This window comes from Mobula hypostoma, chromosome 2, assembly GCF_963921235.1.
Source record: "Mobula hypostoma chromosome 2, sMobHyp1.1, whole genome shotgun sequence".
Classification (NCBI taxonomy): domain Eukaryota; kingdom Metazoa; phylum Chordata; class Chondrichthyes; order Myliobatiformes; family Myliobatidae; genus Mobula; species Mobula hypostoma.
This window is the reverse complement of record NC_086098.1, coordinates 116,336,307-116,355,377: the sequence shown is the minus strand read 5'-3', so window position 1 is coordinate 116,355,377 and position 19,071 is coordinate 116,336,307. Positions and strand designations below refer to the sequence as shown.

The 19,071-nt window shown below is 45.5% G+C and overlaps 1 protein-coding gene across 1 annotated transcript in view; it reads left to right on the top strand.

The window, feature by feature from the left end:
• LOC134357419 (dynein axonemal heavy chain 6-like) overlaps nucleotides 1-19,071 on the top strand; it is a 495,424-nt gene that overhangs the window by 182,666 nt on the left and 293,687 nt on the right. The window contains exon 26 of the mRNA XM_063068992.1: nucleotides 1,098-1,166. Within this exon, the coding sequence (XP_062925062.1) occupies nucleotides 1,098-1,166 (69 nt within the window). The remainder of the gene's footprint in view (nucleotides 1-1,097; nucleotides 1,167-19,071) is intronic.

The window sequence follows — 19,071 nt, the reverse complement described above, 5'->3', positions numbered from 1 at the left end:
AGCTGGAGGGGCATATTTTCTGTGCAGGTATTTATTTATTATTTAGAGATACAGCACAGTAACAGGTCTTCCTTGTTCAAAGAGTCCACAGTGTCTAATTACACCTATGTGACCAATTAACTTACTAACCCATATGTCCTTGGAATGTGGAAGAAACTAAATGGTTTATAAAATTATGAGAGGCTTAGAAAAGACCAATATTAGGATAAATAGTCAGTCTTAAGCAGGATAAAGTTATCAAAAAAGAGCATGTAATTTTAAGGTGGGGGGGGCGTGGTGTGCAGGGGAGTTTAAAGGAGATAAGCAGGGCAAGTTTCCCGCCAAACACACACAGGTGCCTATAACACAGTGCCAGGAGAAGCGGTGAAAACAGGCACAATTGTGGCATTTAAGAAGCATTTAGACAGACACATGAGCAGGGAATCAAGGGAAATGGATCACATGCAGGCAAATAGATACTGTATAGTTTAATCTAGCGTCATGGTCAGGTTAGACATGGTGGGCTGAAAGGCTTGTTCCTTGATGTACTGTACTCTGTTCACCTCTTCCCATTGTAGGAAGGTATAGCAAGTTAAATACACTGCAGGCCATCAGTACTTAGAATGTGACAGATGGCTCCAGAGAGCTGTCAGAGTTCTACCTGTGTGTTCATATACCCCTAGGCTCATTGAGTGCCCTAAAAAAATCAGCAATTTAATTTGGGAAAAACATGTACCTGGGATATGTTGAGGCATTTATTCCTAAGTTTGATCTCCTGTTTGACAAGAGCATAAATGGTCTTCTTAAAGCAGTGGATGCCATAGTAACAGTTTTGTTTTCAGTATTTGCAGGATTCTATACATAAGCAGTAACATGCATTTTTAAAGAATAAAACATTTAATAGGTGTCATGACAATCGGGTAATTGAAAATTGAAGCCTGCCGTTAGAGATGACAGCATCATGTCATCATCAACTGACAGACAGATACAAGATGGAATCAGGCATTCCGGCCCACTGAACTTGTGCTGACCATCAGCTAATCTTTTATGCTGGTTTTACATAAATCCCAATCTATTCTCCCCACACTCTCACCAACAGATTGTTTCTTTTCTTCCAGATTTGTGTTTGGAGGCAGAGAAATGCGGCTGAATATGTCTTGTGGTTTCTTTGCAACCATGAATCCTGGGTAAGCTTCTGTTCAGAAGAAATCTTTGGTTGTGTGGATATGAAGCTAAGTTGATTTACAATATGTACAATATGTAGAACATATATGAACATTTATTTTTAAAGTAACATTAAGTGAATAGAAATGTATGTAGCAAAATGAAGTGCACTTTCTATTCTGGTCACCCAGAATGAACACCAAGCCTCCCAGACAGGGTCTGCCGAGTTTGATTTAGGGAGAAACTGCCTTGTCCTGCAATGGGCAGAATATTGTTGGGGACAGATCTGAGTGCGTCCATTGCTTTAGCTCTCAGTTTGTGTTTCAGGAAAGAGGTCTGGGTCAATAACACCTGTACCTAAATTCTATTTGGTAAACTTTGGTGGGTCATTTCTTGAAGATATTGCATTCGAGATGTTGGGTGGGGTAGGGTGAAGAGACAGGTAGATCTAGGAAACCAGTTGGGGTCTAGACCCACCTGCCCCATCATGTGACCCCCACCTTGGAGCAGTGTTCCCTTCAGTCCTTGTCATAGATTCATAACACATGGAGACAGGCCATCAAGCCATGCTGACTCGTGGGTACACATTTATATCAATCCCATCTTCCAGTACCTGGCCCATAGCTTTGTGCCTTGGTACTGTAATTCAATTGCATTCCAGGCACTTACCATCCCTCTGATCCACTCTAAATCTACTTTCTCTTACTATAAACCCATGTTATCTGTTTCTATCTACCTGTGATATAGAAACATAGAAAACCTGCAGCACAATACAGGCCTTTCGGCCCACAATTCTGTGCTGAACATGTACTTAATTTAGAAGTTGCCTAAGGTTACCCATAGCCCTCTATATTTCTAAGCTCCATGTACCTATCCAGGAGTCTCTTAAGAGACCCTATTGTATCCGCCTCCACCACAGGTGCTGGCAGCCCATTCCACGCACTCACCACTCTCTGCATAAAAATACTTATCCCTGACATCCTCTCTGTACCTACTTCCAAGCACCCTAAAACTGTGAGCGCTCGTGTTAGCCATTTCAGCCCTGGGCAAAAGCCTCTGACTATCCACACAATCAATGCCTCTCATCATCTTACACACCTCTATCAGGTCACCTCTCATCCTCCGTCGCTCTGAGGAGAAAAGGCCAAGTTCACTCAACCTATTCTCATAAGGCATGCTTCCCAATCCAGGCAACATCCCTGTAAATCTCGTCTGCACCCTTTCTATAGTGATATGTATTTTTTTTCAGTCTATACCCAGTGACCTAGTCCTGGACCAGTATTCATTATCTTAATGGTCTATGGTACTGCTAAGGGAACACAGACACAGGTTCTTCACTCCAGAATATTATGCTGAACTAATTGCAGTAGTAATATAATGCCCAACTAAACTAATCCCTTCTGCCTACCTAATGCCCATATCCTTTCATTTCCTGCACATTCATATGCCTATGAACATCTTGAGTGCCTCAATCCTATCTGCTTGCACCACCACCCCAGGCAATGCATTTCAGCTGCACACATCTCCTTTGAACATAAGATTACTCTACACATCAACTCTGTTAAGGTACTGTTTCTTTACATTTGAGTTCCCAAAGGGCAACACTTCACATTCGCCTGGTTAATCTCCATCTGCAATTTCTCCACCCAGATCTGCAAGTGATCTATGTCTTGCTGTATCATTTGCCAGTCTTCTACAATATCCACAATGCTGCCATTCATCATATCATTTTGGAAGAATGTGTATTAAACCTGCACTCCAAATCTGCTTTCATGTGAGGCTCAATAGCTCTTAATTGTGGCTTTGATTAAGACATAACAGAAAGAAAATATCTTGTACAGCAATGATGTTTTTCTTGACTAAGTTAGTTTCTGCATGCCAGTGACAGTGCGCAGTGGAGAGCACTTCAAGTGAGAGATCAAAATACTCACAGATAGACAGGGCTATAGAAATTTTAGTACGTTGGCTTTCATAAATATAGAGTATAGGAGTTGGGATGAAGAAGTACCTGTAGTACAGAACTTTAGGGAGCCCAAATTTGGAGTATTGTGTGCATTTCTAGTCACCTAACCATAGAAAAGATATCAATGAGATTGAAAGAGTATAGATAACATTTACAAGGATGTTGCTGAGACCTGAAGACCTGTGTTATAGTGAAAGGTTGAAGAGATTAGGACTTTTTCCCCCCTCTGTAGCATAGGGGCAATTTGATAGAGGTATACAAAATTATGAGGGTTATAGACATAATAAATGGAATCAGGCTTTTTTTTCCCTCAGAGGTTGTGTGAGACTACAACTAGAGGTCGTAGGTTAAGGTGAAATATTTAAAAAAAATCTGAGAGGAAACATCTTCACTCAGATAGCAGTGTGAATGTGGAATAAGCTGCCAGCACAAGTGCTGGATGCAGTTTTGATTGCAACATTTAAGAGACGTTTGGATAAGTACATGGATGAAATAGCTGTGGTCCAGGAGCAGGTTGATGGGACTAGGCAGATAATAGTTTGGCACAGACTAGATGTGCTGAAGTCTGTGCTCTGACTATGACAGGTTTCACTTTAATCAAAAAGGAATCAATAACCTGGCTGGGAGGTTAGCTACTGTTCCAGGGAGGGTTTAAACTAGTTTGGCAGAGGTGTGGGAACCAGAGCACTAGAAAGTGGAGGGATTGAGAGAAAGGTAGATGTCAAAACCAGGAAGAACAGAACAAACAAGGTAATACATTATGGGATGGATGGGTTGAAGTGTGTGTATTTTAATTCTCAGAGTATTATAGGTAATAGTGATGAACTTAGAACATGGATTGGTACACGGAACTATGACGTTGTGGCCATACAGACTTAGCAGAAAAATACTTTAGGTTTTGATGTTTTAGAAAAGATAAGCTAAGGGGGTGTGATGAGTTGTGCCATTAATCCGGGAGAATATTACAGCTGCACTCAGAGGGTAATTAATGGAGGTCTCAGCCACTAAACCTATATGGTTAAAACTCAAAAAAGGTGCAATCACTCTGAAGGGATTATACTACAAGCCCCCGAAACCACTCTGTTACACTCCCAGTGCCCTAACATTCACTAACTCCTACCTTGGTTTGTTCTCCCAAAGTGAAATACCTCACATTTGTGTAAATTAAATTCCATCTGCCATTTTTCCCCATCTGCTCTCAATCCCACTGCATGGCTTGATAGTCTTTCTTGCCATCCATTACACACCCAACCTAGGTGTTATCTGAAACTTTGCTGATCTAAATTACCACATTATCTGGATAGTATGATGACAAACAACAGACCCAGCACCAATCTCTGCAGCGCATCTCTAGTCACAGGCCTCCAGTCAGAAAGACAACTATTTACTTCACTGTCTGACATCTCCCACTAAGTCAATGTTGAATCCAACTTACCACTTCCACCTGAACGCCAAGCAACTGAGCCTTCTGGACCAGCCTCCCAAGCAGAACTTTGTCAAATGCCTTGCTAAAGTCCATGTAGGCAACATCCGCTGCCTTTCCTTCAACTTTCTTGGTTGCCTCCACATCTCCAAGATTTGTTAGACATAAAGCCATGTTAACTATCATTAATCAGGCTCTGTCTATTGAAATACTTAACATATCCTGTCCCGTAGAACACCATCCAATAATTTACCCACAACTGATAACAAGCTCACCAACCTATTATTTCAAAGCTTATTCTCAGAGCCTTTCCTGAACAACAGAACAACATTAGTTATCCTCCAGTCCTCTGGCACTTCACTTGTGGTTAGATAAGTTTTAAGTACCTTTGCCAGTTCCCTGCAATTTCTGTGCTAACCTTCCACAAGCTCAAAGGGGTCACCTTGTCAGTCCCTGTGATATATCCATTTTAATTTGCCTGAAGACGGCAAGCACCTCTTCTGTAATCCATGACCTCACTACTGTTTTGCCTTATTTATATAGACTGTGTGCATCTCCTGAGTAAATGCAGATGCAAAAAATCCATTTAATATCTCCACCATCTATTTTGGTTCCATGCACACTGACCCTTACAAAATGTCTAATAATCTAAACAATATCAAGCTCTGCAGAAAGTCCCAACAGTCCCCACTCATTGTAAACCTGTCATATCTTGTACAGGTCATCTCTGCTCCAGAAGAGATTCTAATGATTCAAGAATCTGAAGTCCTTCTCCCTGCACCAATTTCTCAGTCACTCATTTGATCTATCTTTCTGTTCCTGGCCTGACTAGTATGTGGCACCAGGCGAAATCCAAGTTTACTACATTCAATTAATTTTCCGCATCTTTCCTAACTCTATATACTCACTGCAGAGGACCTCCTCCCATTTTCTCCTCATGTCATTGATGTCAACATGCACCACAACTTCTGGCTACTCACCCTTCCTCTTGAGAATGTTCTGCAGCTGCTCTGATACATCCTCAACCCTTGCACCTGGGAGGCAAGACACCATCCTAGTGTTTCTTTTACCAGCACAGAATCTCCTGTCTGTCCTGCTTATTAAGAGGTCTTCCATCACTATTACTCTGACAAGGCCATAGTGCTACTGACCAGGATGTTGCTACTGCAGCTTGATAGATCATTCTCTCCCATCCTCAATCAGTATCCAAATGGACATTCTTGTTTCAGAGAGGAATGGCCACAGGGGAACCCTGCACTGACTGTCTACTCCCCTTACTCTGTCTCGTCACACCACAACCTTAGCTTCCCCTTCTTACGCAGGGCCACTCCAAAACTGTTGCTCTGAGTAACCCTAGCTTATTTTTATTAGCCGACAACTATTCACTCAAAATTTGCAGTTGTGCCACTTTTAGGGTATTTTTAAGTGAAACTCACCAGAAAGTATTGGGAGCTGCACCTTTTGAAGTCTTGTGCCTTGTGTGCCAAGTCCTCGCTCTTGTTAAATTGTGGAAGACAGATTCATTTATAGTCAACCAGTGTCTGAAAGGAAGAAATCTGCAGAGCTGTAGAATGAGGGTGTCAAGTGAGAGAATAGACCAAGTGCTGTGACAATGCTGCAATTATTTGATCCTGTCTACCAAGGTAGAAAACACCCAGGTTGGAGAAAGAGCTCATTACCACATTCTTAAGGTAAAGCAAGGGCTGATGTCCAGGCATGTACCTGGACCCCAAGATCTCTCTGTCCATCAACACTGTTAAGGATCCTGCTATTGATGTTGTACTGTCACCTTATGTTGGGTATCCTAAAGTGTAGCACCTCACATTTGCTCAGATTAAACATCAGTTTTTACTTGTCCACTAATATCTGCAGCTGATCTAAGCTGATCTATCAGTTGGCAATCTTCTATGCAATTCACAATGACACCAATTTTGCCAGTCTTAGTATTGTCTGGAAATGAACTCATGCAACCTATTATATCTTCATCCAAATCATATATACAGTATGGATAAAACCATATAATTCGCCATACAGATCTCTGTAGAACACCATTAGTTATAGGCCTCAGTCCAGACTCATCCACAATTATATTCTGTCTTCTGTGGGCAACCCAATTTTGGATCCCGTGCATACTAATTTTCTGGATGAGCCTACCATGTGAAATCTTGTTGTATACCTTACTAAAATCCATGTCACCTTCTTGGAAAAACTCAATCAGTTTAGTCAAATGTGACCTGCCCCACACAATGGTATGCTAAATGTGTCTAACTAGACCATGTTTCTCCAAACGCTTGATGTTGCATTAGTCCTTCTCTATCTTTCTGTACCTTTAAGTCCAGAGTATCTAACTCCAAATCTTCAACCCAGTTCCCAATCCATGGACTGTTCCAATTTTGGTTCTTAACAAAAGTGACCAAAACTCTGGATTCCGAAGAACTAACTGCAGAAGGTAGAGGATTGAGAGAAACAAAGGGTAAAGAGGAAGAGGAAATGGAGGAGAAAGAGGTAAAAATGAAAATAAAAAACAGGTGAATAAAAAAGATAGTTGATGGAGAGTGAGAGTGAAACTTTGCCAATGGTGAAGAGGAGGGATTCATGGGTGATAATGGGGAGAGAGAGAGAGAGGGAGAGAGAGAGAAAGAGAAAAATAGAAATGAAAGAGGGAAGTGTTGGAAGTGAAAGATCAGAGAAACTGGAGCAGAGATGAAATATGTTTCCAAGACTTGAAGAAGTAAAGCAGTTGTGACACAATTTAATCAGACAGGAGTCACTGCCCAAGAGCAGCAGCTCATCAGCTGTGGGTGGCCCATTCGAGGTTTGAGTGATACTGACAGATGTGTTTTCAGTCTTCTTTTTTTGCATAAACTAACATTAGCCCTTGTCTCATCCTTTCAATAAATAATTGATTTACACACTTAAAGATCATACACTGGTTGAAGAAGGCTGGGGGAAGTGTAGATAGATAATCTCCCATTATCTCCAACTTGAGAAAATCTGCAGATGCTGGAAATCCAAAGCAACACACACAAAATTCTGGGGGAACTCAGCAGGCCAGGTAGCATCTATGGAAAAGAGTAAACAGTTGATATTTTGGGCGGAGACCCTTTATCAAGACTGGAAAGAAAGAGGAGAAGCCAGAGTAAGGAGGTGGGGGAGGGGAGGAAGAGTACGAGGTGGTAGGTGATAGGTGAAAGTGGGAGAGAGAGGGAGGGGGTGAAGTAAAGAGCTGAGAATTTGATTGGTGAAATCAACAAAGGGCTGGAGAAAGAGGGATCTGATAGGAGAGGCCAGAAGACATGGAAGAAAGCGAAGGGAGGGGAACATCAGAGGGTGGTGTTTGGCAGGTAAGGAGATAAGGTGAGAGAGGTGAACAGGAATGGGGAATGGTGAAGAAGATGTGGGGGGGGGGCAATTACCAGAAGTTTGAGAAATTAATGTTCATGCCACCACGTTGGAGTATACCCAGACAGAATATAATGTGTTGCTCCTCCAGCCTGAGTGTGGCCTCAGTGTGGCAGCAGAGAAGGCCTTGGACTGACATGTTGGAATGGAAATGGGAAGTAAAATTGAAATGGGTGGCCACCGGGAGATTCTGCTTTTTCTGGCAGATGGAACAGAGGTGCACAGCAAAGCGGTCTCCCAATCTGTGTCAGGTCTCACCAATATACAGGAGGTCACATCAGGAGCACTGGGTACAGGAGATAACCCCAACAGACTTGCAGGGGAAGAGTCGCCTCACCTGGAATGACTGTTTGGGGACCTGAATGGTAGTGAAGGAGGAGGTGTAGGGGCAGGTGTGGCACTTGTTCTGCTTGCAAGGATAAGTGCCAGGAAAGGGATCAGTAGGAAGGGACAAGTGGACAAGAGAGTCATGTAGGTAGCGATCCCTGCGGAAGGTGGGGAGAAGAGAGGGAAAGATGTACTTGATGGTGGGGTCCCGTTGGAGATGGCGGAAGTTATAGAGAATTATGTGCTGGATGCAGAGGCTAGGGGGTGGTAGGTGAGGACAAGAAGAATCCTTTTCCTGGTGGGGTGGCGGGAGGATAGGGTGAGGGCAGATGTGTGCGAAACAGAAGAGATGCGGGTGGGTGTAGCCTTGAGGGTGGAGAAAGGGATGCTCAATAGTTCTGAAATGAAAAGCCTCTTGCTGAGAATAAATGTGTTGGAGTCAGAGGAACTGAGAGAAGGGGATGGCATTTTTACAAGTGACAGGTTGGGAAGAGTATAGTCCAGGTAGCTGTGAGAGTCAGTAGGTTTACAAGAGATATCAGTAGATAGTGATCGAGAAAGGGGAGGGAGGTGTTGAAAATGGACCAAGTAAATTTGAAGGCAGGGTGGAAATTGGAGGCAGAGTTGATGAAATCGATGTGCTGAGCATGGGTGCAGGAAGCAGAACCAATGTGGTCGTCAGTCTAGTGTACGAAGAGTTGCTGAGTGGTGCTGGTGTGGGCTTGGATCATGGACTGTTCCATGCAGCCAACGAAAAGTTTGGCAAAGCTGGGACCCATGCATGTTCCCATGGCTACACCTTTGGTTTGAAGGAAGTGGGAGGAGCTGAAGGAGATATTATTGAGGACCAGTTCTGCCAGACGAAGGAGAGATCCCATTATCTCTGTTGGAAGAGTCAGGAAAATATTGGTCACAAATTCACTCCAAGCCTAGCCCCTCTCTTGGCCTCTTGAATTGATTTAGTGACCAACATTAAACTTTGTTTTAACGTTCAAGTGGTGTTGAAGGAGACTTTGATGTTGAGACACACAGTTTAGTGTTTTAATCCAGTTGGATTAGTAGATTTATTTTCTATCAAAGCCATTTTTCTAAAGCTTTGCTGTTTTCCTTTTCCTTGGTTTGTACTTACTGGATTGATGTCAGCTGTTGTCTTGATAATAAAGTTCTGCTGCCTCTGTTCAGTTTACGCTGAGGATTAAGTCTCTCTACGCTAATCCTCTGCAGTGAAACTATATGTGTCACAATGTAACTTGAGCAAGATTAGAAGTTAACCAACAATTTTTTGTGAAGTGATTTATGTTTTTAAGTAATCTCTTTATTGCCATTCCCTCCTCACCCTCCAGACTTCTTTGTTAGGTACCATCTTTCTGCAAACTGATCCAGTCTCTTCACCCTCCATCTTCCATTGATGTTAAGATATTTTGAACTCACCCACTCCATCATTAGGCTGCTTATTTTATCTACTTCATAGCAACATTGGTCTTTGCAATGCTGCTGAAATCCTTAGATTTCTCTTACTGCTTCTGGATTTGAATATTCTACCCAACTGTTGCCCAGCTTTTTTGTTGTGCCCTCTATAGATGAACTCATTCTAATGGTTTTACCTCAATGCATTACTGGTTGATATGCTAACTATTCTGCCCAAGACTACAAGAAGTTGCGGTCTACAGAGTTGCGGGCACAGCCAGATTATTACAAAACCAGCCTCTCCTACGTGGATTCTGGCTATACTTCCAGCTGCCTCAGGAAAACAGCCAACATAATGAAACCTTTCCTACCCTGCTCATTCTTTCTTCTCCACTCCTCAGGCAGAAGATTCAAAAGCTTGAAAACATGCACCACCAGGCTCAAGGATAGCTTCTGTCCCCAGTTATAAGGCTTTTGAATAGACCTCTCGTTCAACAAACATCAACTCTTGATCTTTCCTTCTACCTCATCCTGGCCTTTGCATTGTATTTGTCATTCTATACCACACTTTTGCTGTAATTGTAACACTAACACTACATTCTGCATTCTGTTATTGTCTTTCCTCTTGTACTGCCTTGATTGTACGGATGGCATGCAATACAAAGTTAATGAATGTATCTCAGAACATACGGCAATAATGTAGCAATTACCAATTACCACTTGTACCCAGGGCTTGTCATTCTGTGTATGTGAACTGTATTGATTTCTGAACTGCTATTATAGTAACTATTATAATCCCATCCTAGTTGGAGGTCACTCCACAGTCACCCTCTTCCCATCTTGTGGTCACTTCTAGCCCTATTTCTTTCTGAGATCTCTGTGCTTTCCACTACTGGGCTCTTGCTCATCTTGATTTTAATTCGTCCACATTAGCAGCATGACTTTAACTGGCCAGGATCTAAGATCTTGAGTTCTCACCCAAATCTACTCTGTGATTTTCTTTTCTCCTTTAAGAAACTTCTTAAAACCTCGTCTTTGAGCAAGCCTTTATCTACCTGTCCTAATAACTCATTACTAACAGATCCTGTATGGTAAAACTCCCATAAAGCTCTGGTAAAACATTTTTAATAGATTAAGGTGATGTAAAAACACAAGTCTTTCTCTTTCCATTCTTGGATACCTGGAGGTGAATGATTCTGAGTATTAGTGAACAGACTGAGTGAGACCATTCCCCTGGTGGTGATTGTCTGTCCAGATTTAACCTGAATATTTTCCTCATTCATCCTTTGTGAATGGATTTTGCTTTACTGTGATTTTTTTTTTGTTGCTATTTCATTGGTTATTCGAGTAGCCTTGAGGTTTGTGTGTGGTCTGTGATGAGACTCAATGTTCAAAATGCTGGGCAAAAGTCATTATACAAAGTGCACAAACAGTTCATATCTTCTCGGGTTGTAATGCTCTATGACTATGACATGAGTCTTTTCAGGCAATGGGCTCAAAGCCTTGACCCAGGAGAGAATTCATTCCACCTCTGTCTGCTCTATGATCATTGACCTGGATGTCCATCTGTGGTGTTACTGTCAGTTGAGTGTGACAGGCTTACTTACTGCCAGCTAAGTGGATTCACGCAGAATAAACAAAAATTGTGAACCATAGAATAATAGGTTAGTGGCAGCATGGATCAGGGATCAGCAAATACAGCAAAGGTCTGCACTAGTCTAGGTTTTTGGACTGGAAGCAGCTGGATAGTAGTACTCCCAAGGGATCAGTATTATTTTAATATTTATCAATATCTTGAGAAATAGGTAAGGTAGAATTTCAAACAAAACTGGCGGCAGGTACAGGATGGCAAGACCTTGATGCAAATGGTAAATAGAAATTTGTTTATTATTGTAACATGTTCTGAGATATGTTTATGTGTAGAGTTTTGCTTGTGTCCAGACAGATCATTCTGTAAAAGGTGCATTAAGTAGTATAGCAGGAAAAGAAAACCAGAATGCAGAATGTTGTAATTGTGGTTCTCTCATTGGGCTCGTATACAAACTTGGCTTGTTAGCTCATTCTGCTAACACCAATGTGATTCAGTGTGAGAGGGCCACCTTTCATAAACAAGATACATCTAGGTTCGGTATGATTTGGAGTTCAACCAAACAGGAACGTTGTGATGTTCTGATTAAAGGAACCTGGATTTGAGCAAACCAGACCACTATCCGCCACAAAACTCTCTGCACCCCGCTCCCTCTGGACACTTCTCCAGATCCCACCATCCTGATTAGCTGACACAACGATGCTAAGTAGAACAACAGGGCTTCTTATCTTTTGCCAAAACCAAAACATTCTATCAGCTTAATGCACTGTTTTTGAAGAAAACTGCTGAAATGGAATACCTATAGCATTGCAGTAGAAATCTTAACCACAGCATTACACAGTCACAAAGGAAATGCAGTGCAGATAGCCAAGTAAAGTACACATGCTGTCACGTGACCGGCAACAATGAATATAGAATTGAATTGAGTCAGGCTTTATAAAAACAATTAAACACTTACTAAACTCTGCTCAATATAAAAAATAAACAATGAAAATCTTAACCAGAAATAAACGGCTATGCGGCCATTTAACAAACCACCACTCAGTACTAGTTCTTAAAGCGATAAATGCGAAAACAGTTCTTAGAATGGTAAATTCGAAAGTACAAGAGATTTATACAGTCAATTAGGAGAGACTTTCCTGAAGTAAAGAATTCCTCGAAGACACGACGTCATGCCAGTCCCAGCCGGATCCTGCCTTGTCCGCAGGATTCATGACGACGGAAATAAAACTGTTTAAAGGAACTGATCTTCCCTCTGTGTGCTAGATCCTGCACAGCCTTTTCTGCTGCTTTTAGCAGAGGCTATCTCATGCAGATCACTCTTTCTTGAACGAATTCAATGATGGTCGATCCTTTCAACCGTCAAACGACTCCTTCAGGTTCCTGTTTTCACTCTCCAATATTACAGAAAAAATACATCAACAAACCTGGCAGCGATTGGTTAAACTGCCTGCCCAGCACTTTTGTACCTTACAATAGAACGTAAAACTCCGTTTTAAATCAAAACTGCATCATAAGGCAAATACACAACGGAGAGGAGTCTCTGCCTAACGTTCTAACTGGAAAACTAACTGCGTCACCCCAGGGGACTCCTTTTATACCCATGGTGAACATGTCATCATGTGACCTCACATCGGCAGGAAAATTACATCAGGTGACCTCCAAAAGACCATTACATCATCCCTGCAAGCGAGTCACAAGATATCCATGAGGTATGTAACAAAGCCATGACAGGTAGTCTGAAATATCAAGAGTTCATCTTTTCCATAGAAGAGGTCCATACAAGAGCTTAATAAGAGCGGGAATATTAAAATAGAGGGTGTGTTCAACAGTGCAACATTTTAGAAAAATTGACAAGTGACAGGTGAAATTTAATACAGAGGGCAGTGAAGACGTGAGTAGATGGAAGCCATTTCCATTAGTATGCTGCTGCTCACAAACCAAGGGGTTTGAATTTAAAATGTGCAAAAGATACAGTGGTGAAAAGCAGTTCACACAGAGAGTGGTGATTATTGGTATTTGTGACCTGCAGGGAGATAGAAATAGTGCCTATTGAGATTGCACAGCTATGGATTTTCCCTGGAAGTTATTCACTTTTGAGAGAAAGGGCTAGGACATGGCATAAATGGGGTGAATGGCCTGTGCCATTAGCACTTCTCTGTTTTCATGATGATGTGACTGTGTTGTTGCTTGGTGAGTCGTGTGCGAATGGGTATGGCCTATAGTCATAGAGTCACAGAGTAAGACAGCACAGAAACAAGCTCAAAAGCCCAACAACTCTATGCTTATCACGGTGCCCACCCAGCTATTCCCAATATCCTGTGTTTGGCCTATCCCCCTAAGCCCGTCCCTGAAAGTACACATCCAAGTGCTTCTTAAGTGATACTGTAGTGGTGTGCTACACACAGCGCTAGAATAACGACACGTAGTCGGTGAGTTGTAGTTGCAAAAAAAGAGGTTTATTCAAACTTTGTGGCCTCCTTTAAAGCCTTCCCGTTTCCACCCTCCCCAGGTGGGACTGCTGTGGGAAATGCATATTCGCAGACCCTTCCCGTGCGCGGGTTCTTCCCCCTGCTGATGAAGATGGCCTGGCGCCCTTTTTGGGGCAGGCCTCTCTGCCAGCGTGTGCAGTTTTATGAGCCAGTTCGTGTGTGCTGGAAAGTGGGTCACCACATAACCCCCCGCCAGAACTGGCGATACATCCCGCAATGTCCACAGTCTGGCTCGGCCTCTGTTTGGGAGGTCTTCCCCTGCGCCGTGGTGCCTGAGCCTGGACCGGCTGCGCCAAGTTCACATGGGCCGGTTTGAGTCGGTCCACCGTGAAAACCTCCTCCCTCCCCCCAATGTCCAGCACGAACGTGGACCCGTTGTTCCTGATCACCTTAAATGGCCCCTCATAGGGCCGCTGCAGCTGTACCCGGTGTCCGCCCCGTCATACAAAAAGAAACTTACAGTTCTGCAGGTCTTTGGGTACGCAGGTCGGGCTCTGTCCGTGCTGTGAAGTGGGGATGGGGGCCAGGTTACCGAGCCCCTCACATAGTCTGTCCAGGACTGCTGTGGGTTCTTCCTCTTGCCCCCTTGGGGCCGAACTCTCCTGGGACTACCAGGAGTGCGCCGTACACCAACTTGGCCAACGAGGTGTGCAGATCCTCCTTGGGCGCCGTGTGGATTCCGAGCAGGACCCAGGGAAGTTCGTCCACTGAGTTAGACCCTTCCAGGCAGGCCATGAGAGCCGACTTCAGGTGACGGTGGAAACGCTCCACTAGTCCGTTCGACTGTGAGTGGTAGGCAGTTACGTGGTGTAGCTGTGCTCCTAAAAGGCTGGCCATAGCTGACCACAGGCTGGAGGTGAACTGGGTGCCCCTGTCGGAGGTAATGTGGGCCGGTACCCTGAAGCGGGCTACCCAGGTTGCGATCAGTGCTCGGGCGCAGGATTCGGAGGTGGTGTTGGTGAGCGGGACTGCCTCTGGCCATCCGGTGAACCGGTCTATCATAGTTAGGAGGTACCGTGCTCCTCGTGACACTAGCAGGGTCCCCACGATATCCACAAGAATGTGGTCGAACCTCCGGTGGGTGGGTTCGAACTGCTGCGGCGGAGCCTTGGTGTGCTGCTGCACCTTGGCCGTTTGGCACTGCATGCACGTTTTGGCCCATTCACTGACCTGTTTACAAAGTCCATGCCAAACGAACCTGTTGGAGACCAGCCGGACGGTTGTCCTGATGGAGGGGTGCGCTAAGTTGTGAATGGAGTTGAAAACTCACCGCCACCAGGCTGCTGGGACAATGGGGCGGGGTTGGCTGGTAGCTATGTCACATAGTAGGGTCCTCTCACCTGGGCCTACGGGGAGGTCTTGGAGCTGCAAACTGGAGACCGCAGTTATGAAACTAGGGATCTCATCATCTGCCTGCTGTGCCTCCGACAGCGCTGGGACAGGGCCTGTATGGTAGGTCTGGATAGTGCGTCCGCCACGACGTTGTCCTTTCCCGAAACATGCTGGATGTCCGTTGTGTATTCGGAGATGTAGGGCAGATGTCGCGGCTGGCAGGACAACCAGGGATCGGACACCTTAGTGAATGCAAAGGTAAGCGGTTTGTGGTCCGTGAACGCGGTGAAGGGCCTACCTTCTAAGAAGTGCCTGAAATGCCGGATTGCCAGGTATAGTGCCAATAGCTCCCGGTCGAAAGCACTGTATTTCAGTTCGGGTGGTCGTAGGTGTTTGCTGAAGAACGCCAAGGGTTGCCAGCGACTCTCGATGAGTTGTTCCAGCACTCCACCGACTGCTGTGTTGGATGCGTCCACTGTGAGGGCAGTAGGAACATCCATTCTGGGGTGCACTAGCATCGCGGCGTTTGCCAAGGCTTCTTTGGTTTTAACGAAAGTGGCTGTGGCCTCTTCGTCCCAGGTAATGTTCTTGCCCTTACCCGATATCAGGGTGAACAGGGGGCGCATGATTTGGGCTGCTGAGGGGAGGAAACGGTGGTAGAAATTCACCATACCCACGAATTCCTGCAGGCCTTTGATTGTGTTGGGTCGGGGGAAGTGGCGGACCGCGTCTACCTTGGTGGGCAGAGGGGTTGCCCCGTCTTTAGTAATCCTGTGGCCCAGGAAGTCGATGGTGTCGAGTCTGAACTGGCATTTGGCCGGGTTGATTGTAAGGCTGAATCCGCTCAGTCGGGCGTAGAGCTGGCGGAGGTGGGACAGATGCTCTTGACGACTACTGCTGGCTATGAGGATGTTGTCCAAACAGATGAATGCAAAGTCCAGGTCTCGTCCCACCACGTCCATTAGCCACTGGAACGTCTGTGCGGCATTCTTTAGACCGAACGGCATTCGGAGGAATTTGAAAAGTCTGAATGGGGTGATGAGTGCCGTTTTGGGGATGTCTGGATGTACCGGGATTTGATGGTATCCCTGGATGAGGTCTACTTTGGAAAAGATCCTTGCGCTGTGTAGGTTTGCTGCAAAGTCTTGAATGTGTGGCACAGGGTAGCGGTCTGGCGTTGTAGCCTCGTTCAGTCTGCGGTAGTCACTGCATGGTCTCCAGCCCCCCGCCCCCCGTTGCCTTGGGAACCATGTGCAGGGGGGAGGCCCATTCTCTGTTGGACCATCGTATGATCCCCAATTCCTCCATCTTCTTGAACTCCTCCTTCACCATTCGGAGCTTGTCCGGGGGAAGCCTTCGAGCACGGGCGTGAAGGGGTGGTCCCTGGGTCGGGATGTGGTGCTGTACTCCGTGTCTGGGCATGGCTGCCGTGAACTGCGGTGTCAGTACTGATGGGAAATCTGCCAGGACCCTGGTGAATTCGTCGTCGGACAGCGTGATGGAGTCCAGGTGTGGGGCTGGCAACTTGGCTTCACCCAGGGAGAACGTTTGAAAAGTCTTGGCATGGACTAATCGCTTCCCTTGCAGGTCGACCAGCAGGCTGTGGGCTTGCAGAAAATCTGCCCCCAGGATTGGTTGGGCCACGGCGGCCAGTGTGAAGTCCCACATGAACCAGCTGGAGCTGAACTGTAGCTTCACTGTGCGGGTGCCGTAGGTTCGTATTGTGCTGCCATTTGCAGCCCTCAGGGTGGGTCCCGGTTCTCTGTTGCGGGTGTCATAACTCGTTGGAGGTAAAATGCTGATCTCCGCTCTGGTGTCGACGAAAAAGCGGCGTCCCGACTGCTTGTCCCAGACGTACAGGAGGCTGTCCTGATGGCCAGCCATCGTAGCCATCAGCAGACTGGCATTTCTCGGGAATTTGCAGGGCAGTCTACAGCGGCAGTCCTCTGGTGGTAGAAGCACCATTGTTCGTTGGGCTCCTCACTCCTGTCGCGGGGTTTTGTAGGCTCTGCTGCCGGGCCTGGTCTGGGCTGCCGTTGGGCATGCGGCTTGCTGATCTGTGCGACAGACGTCCCTCTCTCCTTCTTGGCATTCCACAGCGCATCTGCCTGGGCCGCCACCTTCCGGGCGTTGCTGAAATCTGCGTCAGACAGCAGCAGGCATATGTCCTCGGGCAGTTGCTCTAGGAACGCCTGCTCAAACATGAGGCAGGGTTTGTGTCCTTCAGCCAGGGCCAGCATTTCATTCATTAATGCCGACGGCGGCCTGTCTCCCAAACCATCCAGGTGCATTAAGCGGCGTGCTCGTTCACGCCGTGAGAGTCCGAAAGTCCTTATGAGCAGGGCTTTGAATGCTGTGTATTTGCTGTTCTCCAGGGGCGACTGTATAAACTCCTCAACTTGTGCAGCTGTCTCCTGGTCAAGGGAGCTCACCATGTAATAGTAACGAGTGGACTCTGAGGTTATCTGCCGAATGTGGAAATGGGCTTCTGCTTGTTTGATCCATCGGCGAGGTCGCAGCGTCCAGAAGCTTGGCAGTTTCAACAAAACTGCATGAACAGATGTGACGTCAGTCATCTCTGGTCCAAATATCGTTTGGGCTGTCGGGGTCACCAAATGTAGCGGTGTGCTACACATAGCACTAGAATAACGACACGTACGCGGTGAGTTGTAGTTGCGAAAAAAGAGGTTTATTCAAACTTCGCGGCCTCCTTGCAAGCCTTCCCGTTCCTGCCCTCCTCGGGCGGGACTGCTGTGGGGAATGCATATTCACTGACCCTTTCTGCGCGCGGGTTTTTCCCCCTGCTGGTGAAGATGGCCTGGCGCCTTTTTTGGGGCTGACTTCTCTGCCGGCGCGCACCGTTTTGTGAGCCAGTTTGAGTGTGCTGGGAAGTGAGTCACCACAATACTATTGAACTTGACTCAATCTTTTCCTCTGACACCTGGTTCCATACTGTACTATGCCCCTAGTTTTGGACTGCTCCACCCTAGGGTAAAGACTTTTTCTATCCAACGTCAATGCTCCTCATGACTTTATAAATCTCTGTTCTCCAACATTTCAAGGAATAAAGACCTGGCCTGGCTAAGCTCGTTCTACAACACAGGCTCTCTCGTCCTGGCAAAATGTTCATAAACCTTTTCTGCACTCTTTCCAGTTTAACCACATCTTTCCTATAACGGTGACCAAAATTGTACTCAGTACTCCAAGTGTGGCCAAACCAACAACTTATACATCTGCAACATGAAGACACAACTCCTACAGTCACTGCCCTGACTGATGAAGACTAGTGTGCAGGGCTGCTGCTGGTGATGTGTGTGTGTGACTATCTGTGAAGATGATCCTGAGATAGTGAGACAGTCTGCAGTGTTAGTGCTGTGTAGGAATGGGAAAGTTTATTGTGTAAGTCTGATTGTGTATGTGCGTTGTGTTGGGGCTGTGGATGGAGGCATGGTCTGTAGGTTCAGTGTGTCAGTGTGCTGTAGTCTCAATCTGCGGTGTGAGTGTGTCTGTGTATCAGCCTGTGGTGTTAGTGAGTCTCAGTGTGACCTGTGGGGTGAATGTCACAGTCTGTTGATCTGTGCCCAAGAAGATAGAGTAAGCTGCCTTAATGACTATCGTCCAGTAGCACTCACATCTATGGCTTTGAGAGGTTGGTTATGGCTAGAATCAACTCCTGCCTTGTCAAGGACCTGAATTCGCTGCAATTTGCCTATTGCCACAATAGGTCTATGGCAGATGCAATCTCAATGGCTCTTCACATGGCCCTATATCAACTGGACAATCAATCACCTATGGCAGGATGCTGTTCGTTGACTATAGCTCAGTGTTTAACACTATTATTCCCACAGTCCTGTTCAATAAGCTACAGAACCTGGGCTTCTGTATTTCCCTCTGCAAGTCAATCCTTGACTTCTTAACTGGAAGATCACAATCTGTGTGGATTGATAATAATATCTCCTCCTTGCTGATGATCAACATTGGTGCACCTCAGGGG